This window comes from Dipodomys spectabilis, unplaced genomic scaffold (assembly GCF_019054845.1).
Source record: "Dipodomys spectabilis isolate Male_0828 unplaced genomic scaffold, ASM1905484v1 ptg000340l, whole genome shotgun sequence".
Taxonomy (NCBI): domain Eukaryota; kingdom Metazoa; phylum Chordata; class Mammalia; order Rodentia; family Heteromyidae; genus Dipodomys; species Dipodomys spectabilis.
Window position 1 is genome coordinate 1,324,463 of NW_024871017.1, and position 17,516 is coordinate 1,341,978.

General features: G+C 43.7%; 1 protein-coding gene across 2 annotated transcripts in view; it reads left to right on the forward strand.

The window, feature by feature from the left end:
* Nucleotides 1-17,516, forward strand: part of Med12l (mediator complex subunit 12L) — a 231,938-nt gene that overhangs the window by 34,479 nt on the left and 179,943 nt on the right. For both annotated transcript variants that reach the window (XM_042665626.1, XM_042665625.1), the window contains exons 5-10: nt 2,974-3,143; nt 7,292-7,402; nt 8,184-8,453; nt 9,797-9,946; nt 10,933-11,032; nt 11,292-11,428. In XM_042665626.1, coding sequence (XP_042521560.1) covers nt 2,974-3,143; nt 7,292-7,402; nt 8,184-8,453; nt 9,797-9,946; nt 10,933-11,032; nt 11,292-11,428 — 938 coding nt within the window. The remainder of the gene's footprint in view (nt 1-2,973; nt 3,144-7,291; nt 7,403-8,183; nt 8,454-9,796; nt 9,947-10,932; nt 11,033-11,291; nt 11,429-17,516) is intronic.

The following is a 17,516-nucleotide window of genomic DNA, read 5'->3' on the forward strand; positions in this document are numbered from 1 at the left end:
AGTTACATAAGTCAGGAAAATAGTACATTTCTTTTTAGACAGTGTCACCTCATCCCTTGCTCTGCCCCAGTTTTTCTCTCCTATCCCCACCCATAATTTGTATAATTCATTTTCAACATAGTGTCCACTGAGTGACACTGCTGCATTTGTTCACACTTTGTCCCTCCATGTCTGTGCCTCTCCTTACTTCCCAAAGACACATAAAGAAACACATAAAACAAAAAGGAAAGGAAACAAAACAGCAAAAAAGAAAAAAATCCTCTTGTTTTCACTTTCTGGAGTTCATTTCAATAAATAATATTTTGTTTGATCAGATGCACATAGGCATTGTGCTTTTTTTTTTTTCTCTTAAGAGAATCCTAATTTGGTTTCAATGTGTGGGAATGCCTAGGGACCTGTATAATTTATTGTGTCCCAGTATTTTAGATCTAATGTTCACGTATGAGGAAAAACATTTGCCATTTGTTACTTAACATGATATGTTCTAGATCTATCCATTTCCCTGAAGATGACATAATCTTATTCTTTCTGATGGTGGTGTAAAATTCTATTGTGTCCAGGTACCACATTTTCAGAGCCACTCCTCTACTGTAACATCTGGGCTGTTTCTACAACTTAGCTGTTGTGAATAGTGAGCAGTGATCACCGATGTTGGAGCGTCTTGACGGTATCCTGGTTTGTGATGTTCTGATCTGAGTCGATGCCCAGGATTGGTATGGCTGGGTTGTAGGAAAGATCTATGTTTAGTTTTTGAGGAACCTCCAGACTGCTGTCCACAGTGGTTGTACTAGTTTGCATTTCCACCAACAGTGCAACAGGGTTCCTTTTCCCCACATCCCTGCCGACATTATTTGTTCCGACATTTGTTGTTGTTCAAGTTCACAATGTTGGTCAGTCTAACTGGGGTTAGATAGAATCTCAGAGTTGTTTTGATTTGCATTTCCTTTATGGCCAGGGAGGACAAACATTTCCTCCTTTTCCTTTGCCATTCTTGCCTCTTCCTTAGCTCCTTTGTCTCTTTAGTGATTGATTTATTAGCTTTGTTAGTTTCTTGAGCTCCTTGTATATTTTGGATTTTAGGCCTGTGTCTGATGTTCTTCCAGTCTGTTGGTTGTCTTTCTAGTTTAGTAACTATGTCCTTTGCTGTGCAGACATTTTTTAGTTTGATGTAATCCCATTTGTCAAGTTTCTGCTATCTACTGTGCCCTGGGACTCTTTTCAAGAAGGTTCTGCCTTTGCCTATTGACGTTGAGGTCTTTGATCTACTTTGAGTTATTTGTGCATGGTAACAAACAGGGATCTACTTTTGGCATTTGGCCCACCTAGCTTTAACAGGGATTTCCAGAAAGTTCCAAGGAAAGAGGTTGCCTTATGTCTTAGACTTAAGTAGGTCTTCTAAACACATGCTTGCTATTAATGGACAAGTTTGGGTTTGGAAAACAGAAGCTGGGCATCAGTGGCTCAAGCCTGTAATTCTAGCTGCTCAGAGGCTGAGATCTGAGGCTTGTAAGAGCCAGCCCAGGCAGGAAAGTCTGAGGCTGTTATCTCCACGTAGTCACCGGAAGGAAGGCTGGAAGCAGAGGTGTGGTACAAGTGGTAGAACACTATCCGTGAGCTGAAAAAGCTCGGGGACAGTGCCCAGGCCCTGAGTTCGAGCCTAGGGACAGCAGAAAAAAGCCAAAATCCAAACAAACAAAAACTAAAACAAAATCTTAGTATATTCATTTCACCGAGTAAATTCCCATTCGTTTGGATAAAAGGAAATACTGTAGCCAGGAAGATGAGCCTTCACCAAATTAAAGGGTGTGTGCAAAGGGATTGCAGATTATTTCCATTCTTTTCATAGCTACAGTTTTCTGTAATAAACATGTATTTGTCCTGTATTTTAAAAATCAGTTTCAAGAAGACAAAGTTAGGGGTGTGCAGCAAGTGTGTGCATTATTTTTAGCTCTTGGCTAAAATACTCTGTGGGGGTGTTGAGAATAGTACCATATTGAGAAAGAGTAAGTTAATAGCAAGGCCAGGCATATGAAGGCTAGCATTTGTGATCTTGTTACTTTTGCTTTTGTTTATTATAGCCAAACCAAACATGTCTCATTTAATGGTGATTGTCATTTTGTTTTGTGAAGCAAGTGTCATGAAACCATTAGTTCATTACAGGGACACAAGAAGATGATGCTGGCAATTGATTGTTTAATGTTTTGTTTTTACTGCAAATGGATCCGTTTCAAAGATAATATCCACAATCAATCAATGGTGCTTTCTGAAAAACTGCTAAACTAGGAACAGTGTAGACCTAGTATTGAATCATCTTTTTGAACTGGTTTATTACTGGAGTTGAATGCCTTAAAGCTTTTTGGTATGCGTGTTAAGTTGGAGCAAGCACTCAGGCTTGAACTCAGCGCCTTGCACTCTTGCTTGGCTTTTTCACTTACAGCTGCCATCCTACCAGGTAAGCCACACCTCCAGTCCAGCTTTTTTGCTGGTTAACTGGAGATAGAGTCTTTTGGACTTTTCTGCCTTGGCTGACTTCAGACTGTGACCTTTGGAACTCAGCCTCCTGAATAGTAGAATGACATACAGAAGGCATGAGCCATTAGCATGCTGCTTAAGTGGATGTCTTTTCTTTTTGGGTAAGGGTTGTATAGAAGCACAGTAGTTCCTCCTGAGAGACTTTTATGGGGCAGGAACCTTTACACTAAGGTGATGTACTTAAGGGCTTTGGAGTGGGCATGTTTTCTGACTAGTACCACACAGGCAAGAACCGTTTTTAATGTAATCTGTGGACTCAAGCGATAAGAGTGCTTATCTGGAAAGTGTGGCATTGAGTTCAAACCCCAGTGTCTCTCTTTCTCTCTGTCATACACACACAATTTGATTTATAGGAACATTCTCAACATAATCAGAAAGGGAGAGGACAATGTATCATTCTCATACCTTTGTCCAGAATTCAGAATATTTTTTTTCTTTCAGAGTGGACACAGATATCTACTAGATACCTTCGAGAGCAGTTGGTCAAGATCTCTGACTTTTACCACATGGCCTCCTGCACAAGCGATGGCCCTGTGCCTGTGTCTGCCGAGGTGGAGCAGGCCATGAAGCAGTGGGAGTACCATGAGAAGCTGGCATTCCACATGTTCCAGGTGGCCTTTCTGTGCGCCCGAATCTGTGTGCTGCATAAGGACCGGGACCGGCGTTGCAGCGTGTGGCTGGGTGACATTATCCTTGCATGCACACACACGTAGAGAGTGTCCAGCATGTGGCTGTGGCTGTGCTTTGTTTTCTGGGAGTTAAGTAGGGTCTTAGAATTAAGGAGGAAGGGGATGCATTTCTAAATGTCCCCTTTAGTAAAATATCCAGGTGGTAAGTGACTTTTTCTGAGCTCAGTGTAGTTAAAAAAAGAAAAAAAAAGCATGGGCTGGGCGCTGGTGGCTCATGCCTGTAACCCTAGCAACTCAGGAGGCTGAGATCTGAGGATCGTGGTTCAAAGCCAGCCCAGGCAGCAAAGTCTGTGAGACTCCTATCTCCAGTAAACCACCACAAACCCATTAGTGGCGCTGTGGCTCAAGTGGTAGAGCGCTAGCTTTGAGCTAAAGAGCTCAAAGGGACAGTGCCCAGGCCCAGAGTTCAAGCCCCATGACCACCACCACCACCAACAAAAAGCATGGTGTTTTGTGAAATAGCATTGTTTTAAGTCAATGAAAATAGCTCTTACAAATCTAATCCCGTTTAGCATAGAAATACTTGAGTCATCCTGAAGTAAGTTCAGTGCCTGCCCTGAATTTTTATGAGTTTTCCTGAGCTCAGAGTTCAGTTTGTGTCTTGGAAAAAGTATTTCTTTGCATGCTTAACATTTTTGAAAGTATTAATTTATGTATTAGAAACATTGGCATCGTTATTTTTAATGTAGAAAGCATTTTAAAACAGTATCAAATTAAAAATGCTGTCTTAAAAAAATCTGTACCTGAGATGTGCGGTGGTGTGTGTGTGTGCAAGAGCGCAGGCAGGCCAGGGCACATGGAGCGGAGGAGGGGGTCTCCCACGCCTTGTGTCCTCTCCCCTCCCCTCCCTTCCTTCCTTCGCTGTTCCAGCTCTGTGTCCCCTCCTCTCCTCTCCTCTCCCTTCCTTCCTTCCTTCGCTGTTCCAGCTCTGTCTCCTCTCCTCTCCTCTCCTCTTCCTTCCTTCGCTGTTCCAGCTCTGTCTCCTCTCCTCTCCCCTCCCCTCCCTTCCTTCCTTCCTTCGCTGTTCCAGCTCTGTGTCCTCTCCTCTCCTCTCCTCTCCTCTTCCTTCCTTCGCTGTTCCAGCTCTGTGTCCTCTCCTCTCCTCTCCTCTCCCTTCCTTCCTTCCTTCGCTGTTCCAGCTCTGTCTCCTCTCCTCTCCTCTCCTCTTCCTTCCTTCCTTCCTTCGCTGTTCCAGCTCTGTCTCCTGTCCTCTCCTCTCCTCTCCCTTCCTTCCTTCCTTCGCTGTTCCAGCTCTGTCTCCTCTCCTCTCCTCTCCCTTCCTTCCTTCCTTCGCTGTTCCAGCTCTGTGTCCTCTCCTCTCCCCTCCCCTCCCTTCCTTCCTTCCTTCGCTGTTCCAGCTCTGTGTCCCCTCACCTCCCCTCCTCTCCTCTCCTCTCCTCTCCTCTCCTCTTCCTTCCTTCCTTCCTTCGCTGTTCCAGCTCTGTCTCCTTTCCTCTCCTCTCCTCTTCCTTCCTTCGCTGTTCCAGCTCTGTGTCCCCTCCCCTCACCTCCTCTCCTCTCCTCTCCTCTCCTCTCCCTTCCTTCCTTCGCTGTTCCAGCTCTGTGTCCCCTCCTCTCCTCTCCTCTCCTCTCCTCTTCCTTCCTTCGCTGTTCCAGCTCTGTGTCCCCTCCCCTCCTCTCCTCTCCTCTCCTCTCCTCTCCTCTTCCTTCCTTCGCTGTTCCAGCTCTGTGTCCTCTCCTCTCCTCTCCTCTCCTCTCCCTTCCTTCCTTCGCTGTTCTAGCTCTGTGTCCCCTCACCTCCTCTCCTCTCCTCTTCCTTCCTTCGCTGTTCCAGCTCTGTGTCCCCTCCCCTCACCTCCTCTCCTCTCCTCTCCTCTCCCTTCCTTCCTTCGCTGTTCCAGCTCTGTGTCCCCTCCCCTCACCTCCTCTCCTCTCCTCTCCCTTCCTTCCTTCGCTGTTCTAGCTCTGTGTCCCCTCACCTCCTCTCCTCTCCCTTCCTCCCTTCGCTGTTCCAGCTCTGTGTCCCCTCCTCTCCTCTCCCTTCCTTCTTTTGCCTGGTTTTTAACACTGTCTTGAGCGCTCACTTGGCCTTTTCTGCTTGTGGCTGGCAGTCTGCCACTTGAACCACGCCTCTACTTCTCGATTTTTACTGGCCAATTGGATTAGTTTGCCTGTAGATCTGTACATCTCAGCTTCCTGAGTAGCTAGATTATTTTTACATATCTTATACTTGAATGCAAAATTCTGCTTTATCTATTTTAAACATGTTTGTTTATTCAGATCGACAAATCTTCTTTTATTAAAAGTTCACGTATGTCTTATACTTTCATTTAAGAGCTAATTTACAATTTAGGTCTTTTGTTTTTGGTCGTGGGGTTTGAACCTGTGGGCCTGGGCGCTGTCCCTCAGCTCTTCAGCTCAAGGTGAGCACTCTACTGCTTGAGCCACAGCGCCACTTAGGTCTTTTTTGTTTGTTAAATAAACTATTGATCCCTTTTGATTTTTTTTTTTTTGTTTGCCAGTCCTGGGGCTTGAAGTCAGGGCTTGGACTCTGTCCTTGATCCTCTTTATGCTCAAAGCTAGCACTGTACCATTTGAGCCACAGCACCACTCCAGCCTTTTCTGTGTATATTGGAGATGAGAGTCTCATGGACTTTCCTGCCTGTGCTGACTTTGAACTGTGATCCTAATATCTCAGCCTCCTGAGTACCTAGGATTATAGACATGAGCCACCAGCACCTGGCTACTCTCAGTATTTTTAAAACTAGAAATTATCAAGTAAATATTTCGTCAAAGTCTTGTCAAATATAGTGTTACTGTAATTGTAAAAATACAGCAACTATAGCTTATCATTATATAAAGTCTCAATAACCGTTGTAGTAGATCACTAGTAATACATAAAAGTTACCAGAACAGGGCAGAATTCCTAATTAATTACTAAGTTGGTTGCAAGGGTGTCTTAAGAAATCACAGCTCTTTGTTTCTGTTTAGAAGATTCATTCTTGAATCACAGTACAAAAGTATATTGTGATGTTGACTGTAGATGCTCAGAATGCCATGAAACAATGCATTTATGTCTGTGTGTATGTGTATGAAGGTAGTGGATGAAGAATGCTGATATTGGATGCTTACGGTGTTTGCCAAGATCAGTGGTGTGGCTGGGGATGTCACACAAGAGCCCCTGGCTAGCCTGGGCGCAGCTCTAGTGTGTGGGATTAAAGCAGGGGATTGGTGGAGCGCCTCCACCCAGGGGGATTTGAAGATCTGTAGAAATGTTATTTTTTAGCATGGTTATGTTGGACTACTTACGTATGATTTTATTCTGCATTTCCCCTATTTATATAATCACTGAATTGATTGTTTTGTTTTTTCTTTTCTGTCAGTCATGGGGCTTCAACTCATGGTTCTTTTTGCTTCACTTCTGGTTTTTGAGTGGTTAATTGGATATGACTTTTCTGCCTGGGCTGTCTTTGAGCCATAGTTCTCAGATCTCAGGCTCCTGAGTAGCTAGGATTACAGGTGTGAGCTGCCAGCATCCTGCATTAAATTGATTTTTAAGTTTTTATCTATTTCGCTAGTCCTGGGGCTTGAACTCAGAGTCTAGATGCTGTCCCTGAGCTGCTTTTGCTCAAGTCTACCACTCTGTAAGGTTTTATTTTTATATGTATGCTGTAATCCCAGTCACTTTAGAACAGCGAGGAAGGCTCCTAAGGGTACAGGTTTTGTTGAGATGATAATATACATGGGCAGTGCTTTTCTTTATAATCATCACCGGTTCCAGATCTCCTCTATTCATTCACATTCCCTCAATTAAAATCTTGCCAGGGTCCAATTTGTCCTGGGAGTATGATACTTTCTGAGTTTCCTTATTTTTCAGTTTTTGTTAAATTTACTGTTTAGAGTAAAGCAGATTACCAAATAAAAGGAGCACAAACCCCAAACCAAATATATGAAATATATTTAGAATTGGGACTGTGATTAGTGAGACCATGTCTTACTTTATTAGTAAAACAATGGTTCAGTTACACTTAAGCAAAAGAAGGATAATGTCCCTTTAAAAACTTAGTTTTTCTTTAACATTGTTATTGTACTATTTTTGCTCATTTAAGGAAGGAATGCTGGAAAAGCATGAATATCTTACATGGATCTTGGATGTTCTAGAGAAAATCAGACCAATGGATGACGATCTTCTTAAACTCTTGTTACCACTAATGTTGCAGGTATGGTACATGCCACCTTGAGCCAGTTGATTTTTATGGGCAGAACATGAGACTAATAAGAATGACTAGCTAAGTCATGAGGGATAGAAAAACATTCCTGTTGAAACAGAAGGAAAAACATCTTAAATGCTCTGATCTATGAAGTCATGAGATGCTTCTACTGGATTGCAGCATTTGTGTTAACTAACTTTGTGGCTTTCATCTTCATGTAATCTCATCCACACTTTTTCTTTCTTATGTCTGTACTATGCAAGCAGTTCTTTACATACTGTATCCTTGTTCACAAAGACTGTGAAAAGAAAACAAATTACCTCATTTAAAGAATATAATGATTTGTCTGAGAGCTGTGAAAGTTGAGGTTATCTGGGTGAGTCTTGTCAAAACTATTCTTCCTGGAGGAGTACCTGCATGTGATGAGCATGTGATATGGAAGAGTATCTGGAGAACCACAGTTCTCGCTGGAACTGTAGTGCTGTGCCCTCTCCTGAGGGGCAGCCGAGCACTGGACTGGAAGCGTGCTCAGTGTGAACTGTGTTTAAAGCATACATCAGGTTATCGATTTAGTGTATACGGTAATACTCCTCAGATTGATCTGTGTTCAGATGATAACATTTTGGTTATATTGGGATAATTACAACATATTACTCTTTTAATTTTGCCTATTATTTTTTAAATAGTTATCAGAAAATTTATGTATGTATCTTGCATTGTATTTCTGATGGATGGTATTGGTCCATCTAGTTTCAGGTCTGTGTTAGTTATTTGCTCTCGTTTTCCTCAGTATTCAGACGAATTTGTTCAGTCAGCCTACCTGTCCCGACGTCTTGCCTACTTCTGTGCCCGGCGTCTCTCTTTGCTGCTGAGTGACAGCCCTAGCCTGCTGGCTGCTCACTCACCTCACATGATGATCGGACCAGGCACTGCAGGCATCGGGGCCCCCAGCCCCGGACCCCCCGGCCCTGGCATGATACCTGTGCAGCTGGCATTCTCGGACTTCCTTTCCTGTGCACAGCATGGCCCCCTGGTTTATGGACTCAGTTGTATGTTACAGGTAAGTCCACGGCTTGTTTATTTTAAAATTTGGCATGGGAAACAATGGGTTGAAAATAGAACTTTCAGCTATCATGTCTTAAGTCTAATGAATTTCCTGAAATGTATTGCTCTATATGGAGGCTGAGATTTGTTGCATCTATTTGGAAGGAGGTATTGCAGTGGTACTTTGTTAAGGCCACTGGGCAGTCAGAATCATTCACTGAACACACATACAGAAGGTCAGCTGCATTACTGCTCTTCGGGACAGACAGCTTATCAGGCTGTGGTCCTCTGTCAGACACTGATGCCTGTGTGGTCCTTGGACATCTGTTGGTGTGCTGGCTTCAGGCATATGATCAGGAATGACAGTCTGTGCCTGCCTGGGCAGGAGGGAGGTGGTGGGGTGTGGACTAGTGGAGACAGATGTGTTGGTGGAGTTCGGGGACTTGAAGTTCTTTGCATCTGCCATCTACTCTACACAAGGATGTCTTTCAGGCCTCAGAATGCGTTGCATTGCCTTTGTTCTCTGTGCTCGTGTACTGCGGACAGGGGTGTGGTAGCATAGTGGATAGTGAGAATCACCATAGACCGGATGTTTCTCTGCAACTTCGTGTCGCATGTGTGAGTGGAGGATGAGAACTCCTGTCCCATTCCCTCCTAGGGGGAGGCTGTAGTGATGTAGTGATCAACAGCTACTTGGGTGCTGAATAAGTGTTCAGAGGATAACAGGGTAGCACAAGGATTCAGAGCACAGTTGCAGGGACCAGACTTGAGCCAGTGACAAATCTCTTCTGTTGCTTGGTAGAATTGGAGGAATACCACCTAGCTCAGAGAATGGTGTGACATCTAACTAATTAGACTGATCACATAAAAATAATGTAAATAATGTACAGATCAAGGGATTATTAAAACAACATCAGAAGAGGAGAGTGTGGGACACATAAGCTTAAAGTATTTGCTGTCTGGATTTTCATACAAAAGTTTGCTAACTTCTGGTATTGCCCTCCTCACATTTAGGAAATGGCTTGTTGTGCTACTTGAGTGATTTCAAAGAGATTAATTTAGATTTTATAACCTTAGAACTTAAATGTTGTAATTACTGTGTCATTTGAAGTGACAGCTTCCAATGCTGGAAGATAGCTAATAAATGTTACTACTCCTTAATTTCTCAGTGGTTATACTTCTTCCCTTTCAAATGAATAATTCTTAGTTTGTCTGGCCATTTGGAAAAAGTTGAGAATGTACTTTAAATTTAGTAGGAGAATAGTCTATAGCGATGCTAAGGTGTCATATCTGCTGTGAAACGTGTCACGCGTCTCTCCTTTCTCTGAGTGTCTGGATTTCTCCCTGCTCCATTCTTAGACTGTCGCTCTCTGTTGCCCAAGTGCCTTGGTGTGGAACTATTCCTCCAATGAAAATAAGAGCACGGCCCCAGGCTCACCCCTGGACCTGCTGCAGGTGGCGCCCTCCAGCCTCCCCATGCCCGGCGGGAACACAGCTTTCAATCAGCAGGTAGTCCTCCACGTCAGTGGGTTGGTGGATGTTTTGTTTTGTTTTCTCCAGAGGTGTCAGGCCAGCGGCCCAAGTCTCAGTTTAGCACCTGGGGTACCTGAGCATCTTTACCAGCTCTCCCCTAACTCCCTGGACACCTTGGGTTTCTTTTGCCTCTGTGACCCTCAGAGGTTCCTGAGGGTTGCTCCTTGTTCCCATGCTGGGTGGTAGTTGTTGACAGTTCTGTCATCCAGACAATAACTTTGGTCGTGATTCTAATACGTGAGCATATTCCCATAATAGCAGTTTGTGATACTGTTACATCATTAGTACTGTGTTGCTTCAAGGATTCTTGCAAATAGAACCTCAGGAGTTAGAATAAACCTAATAATACAGTAAGATCCTTTTTTACCAGCTTTTAAATTACATAAATGTTGGTAGTTTGCTTTCTTGAATAGATAATGGCTTACAGAGAGTATTTTAATATTTGTACCTTTCTTTTTGGTGTCCTAGAGATATTTCACTTATTAATATTTTTGTAGTTTTAAAAAAATTTTTTTATGCCAGTCCTGTGTCTTGAACTCCGGGCCTGGGTGCTATCCATTAGCTTCTTTTGCTCAAGGCTAGCACTCTATCACTTGAGCCACAATGCCACTTCCAGCTTTTTCTGAGTTTATTGGAGGTAGGAGTCTCAGAGACTTTCCTGCCTAGACTGGCTTCGAACTGGGATATTCAGATCTCAGCCTCCTGAGTAGTTACACGTGTGAGTCACCCGCACCTGGCTAGGTGTTCTTGTACATTTCATATCCAAAACTGACACTGAGTCACCATGTGTCAATGTAAAACGTAATCAATGAACTTCTTGGATTGCATTCTGCATTTTTTCCTACCTTGCACTGAAGATTGAGGCTCACTCTAGGGAATTCTATTCTAGCAGAAAAGCTTGATTTTTAGACAGCCACTGTGGTGCCTGAAGCACAAGTTAATTAGAAGCAATTATCTTTCAGGTTCGGGCAAGGATTTATGAGGTTGAGCAGCAGATAAAACAAAGAGGCCGTGCAGTGGAAGTTCGGTGGTCTTTTGACAAGTGCCAAGAGTCAACAGCAGGTACAGAACACGACAAAAGAGTGAGTGCTTTGGCGTGTTGGACAACCACATGAATAAAGGAAGCATTGATTTGAGGCCACTCCTTGGCTATGGCTGTGTGGGGAAGGTCCCGTTGGGTGCTGTTGGCAGTTCTTTGCTTCTTAGTATGTGCTGAGAATGATGCGTGGCATGCCCATTGCCTTACATAGTGATGATTTTACACTCCGCTATCTGGTTTCACTTGGTCTGTTTTAGCTGCCTGCTTACTTTCTGTCTCCAGGGGTGACAATTGGTCGGGTTTTGCACACACTGGAGGTCTTGGATCGTCACTGTTTTGACCGAACTGATCCCAGCAATTCAATGGAGACACTTTATCATAAGGTTTTCTGGGCAAACCAAAACAAAGACAACCAGGAGGTATAGTTAATATTTTATTTCTTCTTTTGCCTTTTGTTTCCTTAGCTTCTTTTAATTAAGTATTTTCTGGTTGTTATTACCATTTTATAAGTCAGGTAATGTGTACATTTCTTTTCGCACAATTTAATGTCAGGCAATGAGTACATTTCTTTTCGCACAGTGTCACCCCTTCCTGCACTCTTTTTTTTTCCTCCTGTCCCTATCCACAAGTTGTATCCTTCATCTTCATGCTAGTGTTTAGTGACACTATGTCACTGCTGCATTTGTTTACCCTTTGCCCCTCCATTTCTGTGCCCTTGCTTATCTCCTCGTACAAACAAACAAACAGGACAAAAAGAGATGCTTGCTTATTTCTTTCTCTTTCTTTAATCTCGGACAGCTTTTTCTGTGACGTGTATGATGTCTTAGGAAGCGCATGGCCTTGGAGGTCTTTCTCTGTTGGATGAGTCAAAAATCAGCCGTATTTGGCTGACTATGTCAAGAGACCAGTGGGAAAGTTTTCTCTTGGATCTTTTACCATCCCTCTTCATTTTAGTTTTAGCTTGCTATAGTTACATGATTGGACTTTATACAAACATGCTTTGGCTTAATTTAGAGGGAAGGTATATTGATAGCCTAGCAGAGGGCAGGCTGTGAAAATTTGTGGTAATTGACTGAAAAATCTTTGAATACAGAGATTCAGAACCAATAAAGAAAGCATAACTCTGTGTGTTTTGTGTGTGTGTGTGTGTGTGTGTGTGTCTGTCTGTCTTTTTATGTATACTTCTCTAGCTTGACAGAGGAGACAGTGCTATTGGTTTGGCTTGAGGATGGCAGGTGTGGGGGGCAAGTGCAAACTCAGGGAAGTGTTGTCTGAATCTTCTCGGAGACAGACTTCTTTTCTGGGGGCCTGTGTCTTACTGACAGGGCTTTTTTCACTTGACTGGATAACACCGACCACGTTGTGGAGGTTGGTCTACTTTATTCTGTCTATGGATTTCAATGTTAATCATATCCACATATCTGTAGCCACAGCTGATGTCTGACCAGGAATTGATTATGTGGACTAGCCCAGTAGGCATGCAACATTAGCGCAGGTTTTATATTCTCCTAGTAATAGCTTGTTTCAACAGTGACTGCTCTATAAACATGGTACTTTTAATTGTTATGCCAGTCTTACTTGGAAGAAATAAAAAGATTTTTTTCCCTGCAACCAAACATGCCCATCTTCAATTTATGTAGAGTTATGCTAGACAAAAGAAATCAAGGAGTAAGTCTTAAGACGTTATCATAAACAACTTTCATTGTTGCCTCTGGGTATGCATGTGTAGAAATGAAAGGTGAAGCAACAAAAGCCTGAACCTTGACTATTCCTGCCTTATGTGAGCCTGATACCCATAGCAGCCTTCTAACAAGGGCTTACAGACCAGGATCAAGACTGGAGGTGTCAAGTAGGGAGGGTCCAGCATCAGATGGAGCAAGGTACAGACTGGAGGCTCTGCCTCTTGTGACTGGCTGTTGACACGCACAAGAGAGCGGGCTGATTTTGTTCTGCAAAGTTCTCTGCTCACTGAGGCCAAGTCTGGATAGGTGCTGTGCAGCTGTCTCTGTGATAGGGTGTTCTTAGATAAAAGGGCTTGGAAAGCACTCTGTTTTTTCATTGGGAGGTTTGCTGAGTTTCTGTGCTAAGTTGCCAAATCCATCAGAGTACTTCAGCCCGTTGTTACTTGACTGTTATATCCAGCTTCAGAACCATCGCCTCGTTCCCTCAAGGAAATTCACATTGTCCACAGGTGTTTCAGGGGAAACTGAAAACAAGGTCAGAAATTGTGTTGTTATGTTTCTGAACAGCAACGCAAATTGTATGTTGTGATATTTTTTAATAAATCACACCCTCTTCAGGGTTCTCACTAAAGCTCATCTATCTTAAGTGAGGAATGAAGCATTTCACTTTGGTAGACATTAAACTTCTGTTTCTACTACATTTTTTTGGGGGGTCCGGTCATGGGGCCTAAACTCTGGGCCTGGGCGCTGTCCCTCAGCTCTTCAGCTCAAGGCTAGCGCTCTACCCCTTGAGCCACAGCGCCACTTCTGGCTTTTTTTTTCTGCTTATGTGGTGCTGAGGAATTGAACCCAGGGCCTCATGCATGCAAGGCAAGTGCTCTACCACTGAGCCACCTTCCCAGCCCTCTACTACATTTAAAGAAACCAAAGAGGACACCAGGGATAGGTAGAAACAATATTGTGAAAATGGGCATACTGCCAAAGATGATATACAAATTCAGTTCAATCCCCATCAAAATCTCAATGATGTTCTTAACAGATATAGAGAAAACAATCCAAACACAGAGAACAGCCGAAGACAACAAAACAATTGTAGGCAAACAAGAAAAGAAAGAAAAAAGAAAAAAGTAAAAGCGATGCAAGTGGTATCACAATACCAGATCTCAAATTCTACTTCAGAGCCATAATAACAAAAAGAGCTTGGTATTGGCACAAAAATAGACCCAATGATCAATGGAATAGATTAGAAAACCACCCAAATAAAACCCTACACCTACAGTCATCTAAAAGTTTATAATAGACAAAACTATTGTGGTGGTGTAGGTAATATGTACATAGAGACAGTTTTTCCCAGAAAAGCCCACCAGAGGGCAGTGTGTGCCCAGGACTTGAGACCAAGGCACCAGCAGGCCTCTCATCGGACCCTGGCTGACTCTGGAAAGAGACGGTGTGTGCAAGAGCACCATGGTTTTGTGGTTAATGTGTTGTTCTGTGAGAGGATAAAATAGATTTTTTGTCTGCAACCAGACAGATCACCTATTTGGCCACAAAAATAACCTGAGTGACCAGACTGTCTGTAATACGTAATACTGAATTACTTTAAAACATGGTTTGAAAATAATGACGTTTTGTCCTTCCGTTTACTTTTACTGTGGTTTCCACAGCGGAGTCACTGAATGTGTAGGTCTGTGTGTGAGCCACAGCATCTCCGTGTGACCTTGAGCCGACTGATTCCAGAATGTGTGTCCAGCACCCTCATTTGTTAATAAGTACAGTGCCCACAATGTTCATCTCTAAGGAAACGGCATTTTGAGGACTATGACAGAAGGTGCTGTTGTGAATAAAAGTAAAATAGCCACTGTTATCAGTGTTATATCTGAGAAGCCAATATGATGGAGCTGGTATGTGAACGAAGGCAGGGGGCTGAAGTGGTTTTGAGCTTGCTTGTACCGGAAGCGGTGTCGAGGACTGCTACGGCTCTGGCTAGCACAGCCTACTTCACCACTACTGCTTGGGAAACTCCCACTTCACCCTCTCCCTTCTCTTTTCTTTGGAACTGCTGATGTAACGTCTGGTCTTCTCTACTTCCTTGTAGAGAGTAGGGAGGTCGTCTGTGCAGAGCGAAGGAGACAGGGGTACTAGGTTCAGATGGGTGTAATTGCTTTCGTTATTAGGAGAAAGCCAGTTGGGACTGTGATGCGTCAGATGAAGCCCTGGGACATCTGGGACGTGCCCGTGTCACTGGAGTGAGGGCGGCTGTGCCCTGTGCTCCGACTCGCCCTGTCCCTATGGAACACACTGTTTGTAGCCCTCTCTCTCACTGTAGAGCTTATGTACCACCGCTTGGGTGTTGTAGTTGGCGAAAAAAAATGCTGAAACCTTTATGGTTACTTATTCAGCAAGGTTTTTTTTTAATTTTAATAAGTTATGTGACCAAGGTAATGAGTACATTTCCTGTCATTGTTGCCTTTGTTTTCCCCCTACCATCCCTCCCCTCCCACCTCCCCAACTACCCACCCCCTGTCTAAATTGTAAAGTTTTTCAACATAGTGTCTTGTACATCATCTCATTGTTACAGTGGGTCAACCTGTATCCCTATTTAAGCATTTTGTTTTTCCCTTGCCCCTACCTAAATTAGACTGACATCAAATACAGTGAAAACAGGGGTTATACCGTGGGGGAGGAACATACAAAGAAACAAAAAAAATCACATGGTACATTATAAATACGTTAGAAACAATAGCAAGAAAGAAAAAACCACTTGTGTCCCTATCTTGGGGTTCATTTCGCTTAACATCATCTTATCTGGTCATATGTACATAGCTTTTGTCCTTTTCTGCTTGTCCCAAACATATGCTAGTTATTGCAAATAAGGGAAACAATGGGAACTATGTTTCTTTGGGCCTGGCTTACTTCACTTAATATAATTTTTCCAAGTCTTTATATTTCCTAACAAATGGGGCGATGTCATTCTTCCTGATGGAGGCATAAAATTCCATTTTATATATATATATAGATATCTATATATATATCTATATATATCACATTTTCTTGATCCATTCATCTGCTGAGGGGCATCTGGGTTAGTTCCATATCTTAGCAATAGTAAATAATGCTGCAATAAACATAGTCGTGCTGGTAGCTTTAGTATGGTCTTGTTTGTGATCATTTGGGTAAATGCCCAAAAGTGGGATTGCTGGGTCATAGGGAATTCTATGTGGAGTCTTTTCAGGAACCTCCATTCTACTTTCCAAAGTGGTTGAACAAGTTTACACTCCCACCAACAATGCAGTAGGGTTCCCTTCTGGCCACGTCCCCTCCAGCATCTGTTGTTATTAGAGTTCTTGATTATAGCCATTCTAACTGTGGTGAGGTGGTATCTCAATGTTGTTTTGATTTGCATTTCTTTTATGGCTAGGGAGATTGGGCATTTCTTCATGTGTCTATTGGCCATCCTTCTTTCCTCTTCAGAGACATTTCTCTTTAAGTCTTTAGGCCACTTATTTATTGGGCAGTTGTTTCTTTGAGGATTTGTTGTTGGGGGATCGTCAAGTTTTATATGGAGTTCCTAGGACTCAAACACTGCAGGCTAAGCGGTGTGTTCTGCGTGTGTGGCTTATGTGCCGGTCGCTGTTGAGCTGCTGCTGCTGGTGCGTGTAAGCAGTGTGCACTTGCTTATGTGTTTAGTGCTCCAGAGCTCTTTGTGCTGGGGATGGCGACGGAATGCGAGCCTGAGAGGGTGGGGCAACGGACCCTTGATTCTAGCACTGACCTGTCTTCGCTGACCTTGCCTCCAGGCAGCAGGGCTGGGGCCTCAGTCTCCAGAGCCTTTATACCACTTCCTTCCTCTTGGCCTCTGTCCTTGGTGGTGGAGGGCCTGGGAGAAGAGGCCGCTACCTCTTTGGGCTCCTTGGGGACATGGACAGAAAAGATTATCCAAAGGTGGCAGGAACTGCTGTCTTTCACTTCTTTGTTTGGGGCCCAGGGAGCAAAATGTCCTGAGTAGTCAAAAAGCATCTGGATGGAACAGGTCATCAATAGCCAGATAGAGCAGGACAGCAGCAGCATGCGTGGATAGAGCAGGTTGTTAGAGTGTGTGTGTGTGTGTGTGTGTGTGTGTGTGTGTGATGCGTGTGATGCCAGACGCCCCCTGTCCTTCCCCCTTCCCCCCCTCTTAAAACCGTCGCCAGCCAACTTCAAGTGTGCATGTGGGTTGCTTGTATTTGTTTTACATGCATTTGTGCTGAGTTTTTGGTAGCAGAAATTCAGAATCCTTTTTTTTTGCCAGTCCTGGGACTTGAACTCAGGGCCTGGGCACCGTCCCTGAACTTCTTTTTGAGTACTCTTCCACTTGAACCACAGCGCCACTTCTGGCTTTTCTGTGAGGAATCAAACCCAGGGCTTCATGCATGCTAGGCTAGCGCTCTACCACTGAGCCATCTTCCCAGCCTCAGAAAATATTCTTTATTTGCCTTGTGCATGGGACTTCCTGGCCCAAACCGGGCCTGACCACCAGTATCTGAAAGCCATTTTTGTCATGATTGTGCTTGTCTACATTTGTTTTTCTCCAGGCTTTGTGGTGTGTTTCTGCTTTCCTTTTTACCCTTTGGTTTTCCTGTGGTCCATCATATTTGGGGCCTTTACATGCTCAATGCAAGCCCTCTGCCACTGAGGCACAGCCCTAGTCCAAGGGTCTGTGCCTCTTACGCACTGGAGAACACGGGAAGGAGGGTGGGTAAGGTAAACAAAAGAATGCATTCCACAGATAGTGAGTGACAGCAGGCCCCAGGCCCACCCCTGATGTGGTCAGTGTCAGTTCCTGCTT